Source organism: Danio rerio, chromosome 18 (genome assembly GCF_052040795.2).
Source record: "Danio rerio strain M-AB ecotype USA chromosome 18, GRCz13ab, whole genome shotgun sequence".
NCBI classification, from domain to species: Eukaryota; Metazoa; Chordata; class Actinopteri; order Cypriniformes; family Danionidae; genus Danio; species Danio rerio.
The window spans coordinates 1577501-1588879 of record NC_141038.1 but is presented as its reverse complement, the minus strand read 5'-3'; the positions used below and the strand labels follow the sequence as shown (position 1 = coordinate 1588879).

General features: G+C 35.6%; 2 protein-coding genes across 2 annotated transcripts in view; both read left to right on the top strand.

The window, feature by feature from the left end:
• Window positions 1-1928: 1928 nt before the first annotated feature.
• On the top strand, window positions 1929-8750 carry dhdh.1 (dihydrodiol dehydrogenase, tandem duplicate 1). Its single transcript, NM_214735.1, is given in 7 exon segments — window positions 1929-2168; window positions 2238-2349; window positions 4481-4644; window positions 4844-5096; window positions 7412-7536; window positions 7956-8106; window positions 8549-8750. Coding segments are annotated over 7 exon segments (1005 nt in total). The 5' UTR covers window positions 1929-2078; the 3' UTR covers window positions 8659-8750.
• A 1534-nt stretch (window positions 8751-10284) lies between these two features.
• Window positions 10285-11379, top strand: part of dhdh.2 (dihydrodiol dehydrogenase, tandem duplicate 2) — a 13248-nt gene continuing 12153 nt past the window's right edge. The window contains exon 1 of the mRNA NM_001005600.2: window positions 10285-10398. Coding sequence (NP_001005600.2) covers window positions 10309-10398 — 90 coding nt within the window. The 5' untranslated portion in view covers window positions 10285-10308. The remainder of the gene's footprint in view (window positions 10399-11379) is intronic.

Genomic DNA, 11379 nt, shown 5'->3' with positions numbered 1-11379 from the left:
TGATCGCTCCCTGTGGCTTGTACAGCACCTCTCATCAGCTGGTATACAATAACGTTTGCATAGATTATGGTGGAGACATTTTTCTTTTTTCCTATGATTACAGACATGTGCAGGAACCACCAACATTAATTACAGCACGCTAGACCACACAGAACCTAAAAGGTACACTTTCACATTTGAGTTCATAAAAAAAATAAATACAAAAAGCGCCTCTTTTTTAGGTGTTTATTATAACACAGAGAACATATTCAGATAATTTAAACACTTTCAATAGTGTTTTATGAAAATTCAAAGGGTTTACTTAAAAATTACACCAAATTTTTGCATTTTAACCTCTGCATGTGGATTTGGGAAGCTTTTAAATTTGGGTAGGCAAAATCCAGGCGGAATTCCCAAAATAACAGCAGAGTTTAACTGGTTAAGCAAACACACCTGAACCCATTAATTTGGACCTAAACAGCACTTGATAATTACAGGCAGGTGTGTTTGATATGGGTTGCAACTGAAATCTGCAGGAATGTGGATCTCCAGGAACTGGGTTGATCACCCCTGATTTAGAGAATGTTTTCCTACTATTAAAGAGAACATTCTGGGAACTTAAAGAGAACTGTCCACTAATAATGTGACGAATGTCAGAAAATAATGTTCTAAAATGGTTACCAGCGAATGTGGTTGGGATGTTTCTAGAAAATGTCTTCTTATCCTGTAAGGCAGGGGTGTCAAACTCAATTCCTGGTGGGCCGAAGCCCTGCACAGTTTAGTTCCAACCCTGCTCCAACACACTTACCTGTAGGTTTCAAACAAGCCTGAAGGACTCAATTAGTTTGATCAGGTGTGTTTAATTAGGGTTGGAACTAAACTGTGCAGAGCTGCGGCCCTCCAGGAACTGAGTTTGACACCTGTGCTTTAAGGGAATGTTCTGGGAACTAAAACAAAACTACCCGCCGAAAACAGTAATGCAACATTGCTTGGTAATATTCTCAGAGCATTCATTCATTCATTTTCTTTTCGGCTTAGTCCCTCCACCAATCTGAGGTCACCACAGCGGTATGAACCACCAACTTATCCGGCACGTTTTTACCCACTGGATGCCCTTCCAGCCGCAACCCATCTCTGGGAAACATCCACACACACACACACACACTCATACACTACGGACAATTTAGCCTACCCAATTCACCTGTACCGCATGTGTTTGGACTGTGGGGGAAACCGGAGCACCCGGAGGAAACCCACGCGAACACAGGGAGAACATGCAAACTCCACACAGAAACGCCAGCCGAGGTAGGAACCAGCCACCTTCTTGCTGTGAGGCGACAGCACTACCTACTGCGCCACTGCGTCGCCCCATTCTCAGAACATGTAGAGAACTAAACATTTCTAGCTGGGGATTATCTCACGCTGAAATAGAGAGCGGATATTTTTGTTATTTCACTTTGTGCTTGATAGTAATTTACCAAGAGCTGTTTTTAGCACGTTTAGATGTGTCACAACCTGAGGAGACTGATTGTCCCATCCCTTCATAAACATAATAATAATAATAATAATCCCAGGAGGGATTGCTCCAAATACAGTAGCAAAGTCTTTAGCTGTAATTGGGTATTTATAATGAGACAAAACAATTCCTCATATTTAAAAAGCATTTCTTTGTTATTAAATAATTATCTAACATAAATTATATATTTTTTTGCCCAATTATCAAAGTAAATGGACTTATTTTTGTACAGTAAATCTTAGTTGTGCAAAATTATATAATTATGTGGGGTAAAGTTGTGCTTGTGGATCAAATAGCCCACCCACATGTTTAGGTTGATTCAAGTCATCATGAGCTCATCAATTTTTGTCTTATTATTTTTGATCATATTCTGCAGCTGACGCGCCTGACGTCACGCTTGTATAACATCCGTTTCCTGGTGTTGCAACATCCTCAGATAAAGAGTTAAACTTTTCTAAAATTGAGTTCAGAGTTAAACATTATCAGATCACATGATTGCAGCGGCTCACCTGCTCTCTGGACCTCAGATAAAAGCCTCAGTGTGAAAGTTTCTCGAGAGAGAGAGAGCGCGCGAGCGGAGGACATGGCAACCCGCTGGGGAATTTGTGGATCTGGCAACATCAGTCATGACTTCTGTGTCGCCCTCAGAACTCTCGCTGAGCAAGAGCACCAGGTACAGTACAGTACAACGTTATTAACACACTGTAATGATCAGTATGTTCACGCTTGCTGGGTTTTATAGATAGTTGCAGTTGCGGCAAGAAGTCTGGAAAGGGCACAAAAGTTTGCAAAGACTCATGGGATACCCAAAGCGTACGGCAGCTATCAGGAGCTGGTCAAAGATCCGAACATCGGTGAGTCGAGTTTTGATTTCTCTAATGAATCAATTAACTTTTATTTAACATTCAATGAACTCCTCGTGCAATTTAATATAGTAATTGATAGTATAAAATCTATAGTCATGTATAGCTGCACCATTCGACACATAATACATGCAATACATATTAGTTTTTGATCCATACTGACAAAATAAAGCGTTATACTGTACATGTTATAGTATTTACAACATCTTGTTAATGAATGCTCCAGCGTACCGTAGTTTTAACTAGTAAACTGATCAACTGTATAGTATACTTTAGTTTTTACTACAGTAAAACGTGGTAACTTTAACTTTAAAACTTTACTATAGTATAGCTCAAAACATGATACCTACTATAAACACTATACATTACACTATGAGCATGGTATTTACTATAAACACTATACTATATACACTATGAGCATGGTATTTACTATAAACACTATACATTACACTATGAGCATGGTATTTACTATAAACACTATACTATATACACTATGAGCATGGTATTTACTATAAACACTATACTATATACACTATGAGCATGGTATTTACTATAAACACTATACTATATACACTATGAGCATGGTATTTACTATAAACACTATACTATATACACTATGAGCATGGTATTTACTATAAACACTATACTATATACACTGTGAGCATGGTATTTACTATAAACACTATACTATATACACTATGAGCATGGTATTTACTATAAACACTATACTATATACACTGTGAGCATGGTATTTACTATAAACACTATACTATATACACTATGAGCATGGTATTTACTATAAACACTATACTATATACACTGTAAGCATGGTATTTACTATAAACACTATACTATATACACTGTGAGCATGGTATTTACTATAAACACTATACTATATACACTGTGAGCATGGTATTTACTATAAACACTATACTATATACACTATGAGCATGGTATTTACTATAAACACTATACTATAAACACTATGAGCATGGTATTTACTATAAACACTATACTATATACACTATGAGCATGGTATTTACTATAAACACTATACTATATACACTATGAGCATGGTATTTACTATAAATACTATACTATATACACTATGAGCATGGTATTTACTATGAACACTATACCATACACTAAACATGGTATTTACTATAAACACTATACTATATACACTATGAGCATGGTATTTACTATAAACACTATACTATATACACTATGAGCATGGTATTTACTATGAACACTATATCATACACTATGAGCATGGTATTTACTATAAACACTATACTATATACACTATGAGCATGGTATTTACTATGAACCATACTATACTATACACTATAAACATGGTATTTACTATAAACACTATACTATATACACTATGAGCATGGTATTTATTATAAACACTATACTATATACACTCTGAGCATGGTATTTACTATAAACACTATAATGTATACACTATAAACATGGTGTTTACTATAAACACTATACTATATACACTATAAACATAGTATTTACTATAAACACTATAATATATACACTATGAGCATGGTATTTACTATAAACACTATAATATATACACTATGAGCATGGTATTTACTATAAACACTATAATATATACAATATGAGCATGGTATTTACTATAAACACTATAAAATATACAATATAAGCATGGTATTTACTATAAACACTATAAAATATACAATATAAGCATGGTATTTACTATAAACACTATAAAATATACAATATGAGCATGGTATTTACTATAAACACTATAAAATATACAATATAAGCATGGTATTTACTATAAACACTATAAAATATACAATATGAGCATGGTATTTACTATAAACACTATATACTATATACACATTCTTAATTTGCAGCTGTTCTTTGTAATTGCAGCACGTTAAGCTCTCTTGGCCACTGAAGTACTATATGTATGTATATATATATATATATATATATATATATATATATATATATATATATATATATATATATATATATATATATATATATATATACATACAGTATAAAACACTTTACTATAGTACAGTTCAAAAACACTGTAGTATTTCTATAATGTAAAAGTGTGTGTGTGTTTCAGATGTGGTGTACATCGGTGTTGTTCACACTCATCATCTGCCCGTGGGTCTGCTGTTCCTGAATGCTGGGAAGAGTGTGTTGTGTGAGAAACCTTTCACCATGAACGGCAGAGAGCTGCGACAGCTGATTTCAGCTGCCAGAGAGAACAACGTCTTCCTCATGGAGGTGAACATACTAAACAACAAACAAACTACACACACTTGTATTGTACAGCACAGTTGACCACCAATTAAAGAAGACCACCAAAAACTTTATGTTTCAAACAAGGAGCCTTTTTGACATTTCTCAGCAGTCGGTAAACAGTAGCAGTGAATGACACAGTCCTAAAGTGATGGTAAAGTGACGGTGTGGTGTGTTTCTCCAGGCAATGTGGTCCCGGTGTTTTCCGGTGTACTCAGAGATCTCCAGGCTGCTATCGGAGCAGGTGGTGGGCGAGGTGAAGATGGTAAGTGTGTATTTCGGTCTGAATCTCCTGGACCGCATACACACCACCCAGAAGGAGCAGGGTGGAGGATCTCTGCTGTACATCGGCGTCTACTGCGTTCAGTTTGCACTCATGGTGTTTAATGGAGAGAAACCAGAGTCGATCAGCGCCACTGGAGTCCTGCTGCCCTCAGGTCCAAAACCAGACTGAGCAGATACAAACATCACAGACACATGCAGTTACATTTAGCTTGCATTTATATTTATTGTGCATTTAAAGTTGATATGCATATACATTTAGCGTGCATTTACTTATTTGCATTTACATTTATCATGCTTATACATTTGTTTGCATACACATTTAGCATGCATTTACATGCATCATACATGCATATACATTTATTGTGCATTTAAAACGTATATTATATTTATATATTACTTCTTTACCTTGCATTTACATTTGTATCCATATACATTTATCAAGCATTTATTTGCATATACATTTATCATTAATATATTTATTGTGCATTTAATATGTAAATGCATATACATTTATCATGCATTTACATTTATCATGGCTATACATTTATATGCATATGCATTTACATATATTTGCATGTACATTTATCATGCATTTACATTAAAATGAATTTACATTTACAGTATCATGCATCTATATTTATCATGCATACATATACATTTATTGTGCATTTAAAATGTATTTTTATTTATATATGATTTATTTGCATTTACATTTGTATGCATATACATTTATAAGGCATTTATTTGCATATACATTTATCATTCATATACACTTATATTTATCGTGCATTTAAAATGTTTTTGTTCATTTATCAGGAATTTACATTTAAATGCATATAGATTTATAATTCATTTATATTTACAGTTGAAGTCAGAATTATTCGCCCCCCCGTTTATTTTTTCCCCAATTTCTGTTTAACGGAGAGCAGATTTCTTCAACATTTCTAATCATAATAGTTTTAATAACTCATCTCTAATAACTGATTTATTTTCTCTTTGTCATGATGACAGCACATAATATTAGACTAGATATTCTTCAAGACACTTCTATACTGATTAAAGTGACATTTAAAGGCTTCACTAGGGTAATTAGGTTAACTAGGCAGGTTAGGGTAATTAGGCAAGTTATTGAATAACAGTGGTTTGTTCTGAAGACAGTCAGGAAAAAAAATAGCTTAAAGGGGCTAATAATATTGATTTTAAAGTGGTTGTTAAAAATTAAAAACTGCTTTTATTTCAGCCGAAATAAAACAAATAAGACTTTCTCCAGAAGAAAAAAATATTATCAGACATACTGTGAACATTTCCTTGCTCTGTTAAACATCATTTAAAAAATATAAAAAAAGAGAAAAAAATTTAAAGGGGGGCTAATAATTCTGACCTTAACTGTATATGCATATAAATGTGTAATGCATTGTCATGTATATGCATTTACATGTAGATTATCCTGCATTTACATCGATATGCATATATCTTTATTATGTATATAAAATTTATACATATATATATATTAATTATAATTTACATTTATCATGTTTTTGTATTTATATGAATTATAAATCTATAATGCATTTACATTTACATGCATAAGCATTTATCTTGCATTTACAATTATATGATTTTACAATTGTATACATATTTATTGTGCATTTACCTTTATCATGCATTTACATATATATATATGCATATACGTTTATCAAACTATTACATTCATATGCATATACTGTTATTGTGCATTTATTTGCATTTACAATTATCATACATATATATTTATATGCTTTTACATTTGTGTGCATATTTATTGTGCATTTAAAATGTATATGCAAATACATATTTATCTTGAATTTACATTTATATGCATATACCTTTATCATGCATTTATATTTATTGTGCATTTAAAATGCATATGCATATACGTTTGGCATGCTTTTTTATTTGCATTCATATGAATCATGCATTTACATTTATCATGCATTTACATGCATATTCCATTATTCATGCATGTATAATTGTCATATATTAGTGTATAAATGCCTTAGATATAATTGTATTAGTTTTAGTTTCAACAAACTATTATAGTCATATTTTGAATTTTATTTTATTTTATATATATATATATATATATATATATATATATATATATATATATATATATATATATATATATATATATATATATATATATATAATTACTTTGAGTCAGTTTTTTCCTGTTTTTTTATTTAATTTAGTTTTTTATCATCTGTATTTTTTTAGTTTTGACTTGTACATCTTTAGGTTTATTTTTTCATTTTCAGGTATACTATAGATTTTATTTAGAATGAGATTTTATTAGTCATATTCTTCGTAATTTTTGTGTTTTCTATATTTAATTGTGTCTGTGTAATTGATGAGCACAGTCAGTATAGTTGTGCTTGTGCAGAGTGTGTATAGCAGATGATCTGACCTGCTGCTGGTCTTCTGGCAGGTGTGGACGAGTCCATGGTGGTGGTTCTGAAGTTCTCAGGGAACAGAATAGCTGTGTGTTCCAGTTCTCTGGCCTGTGCTCTTCCCAACACAGCCTCCATCTTTGGAACCACAGGAACCATCACTGTGAGCAGAACACATGGAGTACATTCATAGACACACACACACGTATGCACAAATGCCCACACATATGCATAGATGCGCACACACACACAAACACAATCATGAACACACACATATACCCACATATTCACACACATGCACACACTCTCATTCATAAACAAACACACACAGTCTAATATACAGTGCTTAATATTATGTTATTATATTATAAATATAAGTTATTATATATTATAACTTATATATTTATTATAAGTTATTATATTATTAATATTATACATTACTATCAAAGTGAGTGAATGAGTGTGTATGCATATCTGTGTGTGTATGAATATATGTGTGTGTTCATGACTATGTGTGCATGCATGCCTGTGTGTGTGTTTATGTTTGTGTATGTGTCAGTAACGCTCTGCTTTCCTGATCAGGTGTCTTCCCCCATGCACTGTCCCACTACACTGGAGGTCAACGGGCAGAAGTCGGAGTTTCCTCTTCCTGATCCACGTCTTCCGCTCAACTTCCCCAACAGCACCGGCCTGAGATATGAAGCTGAAGAAGTCCGACGCTGCCTGCAGAAAGGTGAACACACCATCACAAACACACAGTTTCAGCATGATCACCTACAGTTAAAACTATTCGCCCTCCTGTGAAATATTTCCCAAATGATGTTGAACAGATTCAGGAATTTTCCACAGTATTTCCTCTAATATTTTTTCTGCTGGAGAAAGTCTTATTTGTTTTATTTCCGCTAGAATAAAAGCAGTTTTTAAATATATTAAAACCATGTTAAGGTCAATATTATTCGCCCCCTTCAGCAATATTAGTGTTGGATTGTCTCCAGAACAAACCACTGTTATACAATGACTTGCCTAATTCCCCCAACTTTACCCTAATTACCCTAGTGAAGCCTTTACATGTCACATTAAGCTGAATACTAGTGTCTTGAAGAATATCTAGTCTAATATTATGTGCTGTCATCATGGCAAATGCATCTGTGTGTGCTAATCATTGTGTGTGTCAGGTCTGAAGGAGAGCATCAGGATGTCTCTGGCCGACTCTGAGCTGGTAATGGAGATCATGGACGAGGCCCGGCGGCAGGTGGGCGTGGTTTATGAGCAGGACAGCCAATGACGGCCCTCCATTCTCTAATGGACATCTGCAGCTCTGAGATTAAACTTGAACATTTGGGTGTCCAAGCAATAAAATACACATTAATACAATAATCAATGGAGTCTCTGCTTCCTTTGTCATGATATTGAGATTATAAAGTTGATTTTTGTATGACACTTGTGTGACGTTGGGTCATTTTCATGATTTTGAGTCTTAATTTGGCCACAACCTTCTCTGTTTTAGCAAATTAAGATGCAAATTATTTAGCAAATTATGACAAATCTTACATATTTTGGGAAAATGCTTCCAAAATGTACTAGTCTCTGTGCAAATTGACTCTCCTTTGCTTATGTTGGTGCTGTTTTTGCTCCATTGACTTTCATTATAGTCACATTTTTTGATTGCAAAGCCGTGACAGCAGAAAATCATGCATTCTTGGTTGTTGCTGGTTTTCACTGTTGGGAAGAGGTAAAGTTTCTTGTTGGTATTGTATATATTTATTGTTGTATGACTTGTGGTGTTCAAATATACACTCACCGGCCACTTTATTAGGTACACCTTCCTAGTACCGGGTTGGACCCACTTTTGCCTTCAGAACTGCCTTAATCCTTCATGGCAGAGATTCAACAAGCTACTGGAAATATTTCTCAGAGATTTTGCTCCATATTGACATGACAGCATCACACAGTTGCTGCAGATTTGTCGGCTGCACATCCATTATGCCAATCTCCCGTTCCACCACATCCCAAAGCTGCTCTATTGGATTGAGACCTGGTGACTGTGGAGGCCATTTGAGTACAGTGAACTCATCGTCATGTTCAAGAAAACAGTCTGAGATGATTGAGCTTTATGACATGCTGCGTTATCCTGCTGGAAGTAGCCATCAGAAGATGGAGACACTGTGCTCATAAAGGGATGGACATGGTCAGCAGCAATACTCAGGTAGGCTGTGGTGTTGATACATAATTGGTACTAATGGACCCAAAGAAAATCTCCCCCACACCATTACACCACCACCACCACCACCAGCCTGAACTGCTGACACAAATGGAGACTCATCAGAGCAGCAACGTTTCTCCAATCTTCTATTGTCCAGTTTTGGTGAGTCTGTGTGAATTGTAGCCTCAGTTTCCTGTTCTTAGCTGACAGGAGCGGCACCCGGTGTGCTCTTCTGCTGCTGTAGCCCATCCGCCTCAAGGTTGGACGTGTTGTGTGTTCAGAGATGCTCTTCTGCAGAGCTCGGTTGTAACGAGTGCTTATTTGAGTCACTGTTGCCTTTCTATTAGCTGGAACCAGTCTGGCCATTCTCCTCTGGCCTCATCAACAAGGCATTTGCGCCCACAGAACTGCCGCTCACTGGATGTTTCCTCTTTGTCGGAGCATTCTGAGATGGTTGTGTGTGAAAATCCCAGTAGATCAGCAGTTTCTGAAATACTGCCACGTTCAAAGTCTCTTAAATCCCCTTTCTTCCCCATTCTGATGCTCGCTTTGAACTGCTGCCATCTGATTGGCCGACTCTGATTAGAAATTTGCATTAAAGAGCAGTTGGACAGGTGTACCTAATAAAGTGGCCGGTGAGTGTCTAACGCTCTAATGTGAAATGTAGAGTTTGTCGCCACCTGTCGGTCCCTTCAGTAACACACACACACACACACACACACACTCGGCATGATGGCGCTCAGATGGGGGATCTGCAGCGCTGGAAAGATCAGTCATGACTTCACTGTGGCCCTGAGGACTCTACCAGCAGAACAACACCAGGTAATTACACTACAGAAATAACAGCAGAAGGTGAACAATAACACACACACACACACCTGACAGACAGACCTGTGATCACCTGACAGAAGAAGATCAGGAGACACTACAGAAAACTGCTAAACTGACTGCAGGATAAACACACACACTAGTCGAACACTTTTAAACTGCTGACACACACACAAACTCACATATTTAATGTAGAAGACACTTTCACCGCGCTTTCCATTAACTTTTTGAAGATTTGCTGAATGTAAACAAATGTGAGGAAGTTATGACTGTGCCGCGGAGAAACAGCGACACTCCTCTGATCTGGACAACAGCAGTACTGCACCAGACAGCCGTCTGCTTGTGCTTGATTTTGATAACAAGTGTTTTACGCACAACAATATTAAATGTATAAATATATACAGACAACATATTTATTACTCTTATATAACGCATCAGTATTTTTGAACGTTTTGTGATATAGTGATATAGTGAAGTGATATCTATAGTACTCTAGTACATGTTAGAAAAAAAAATCGAGGTAAAGTTGGTTTTATATTAGCACATTCTGACTTTCTGCTTAATAATATAATTTCAGAAAAGTATTCTTTGCAAAATCTAAATAGTGAAATCATATTAGCAGCCACTGACTATCAAAGTACAACATTGTTCACAGTCACCCTGCTGAAAAAACAGCTTAAACCAGCCTAAGCTGGTTTTAGCTGGTTAGTAGAGGGGTTTTGGCCACTTCCAGGTGGGTTTCCACCTATTTCCAGCCTAGTCTTAGCTGGTCAGGCTATGACCAGCTAAAACCAGCTAGGTCATCTCCCAGCCTAACCAGCTAAGACCAGGCTGGGAATGGCTGGAAACCAGCCTGGAAATGGCCAAAACCCCTCTAAAACCAGCCTGGTTGACCAGCTAAAACCAGCCAACCAGCCTAGGCAGATTTAAGCTGTTTTTTAAACAGGGCAATTAGTGCTAATATTGTTTTGAAGT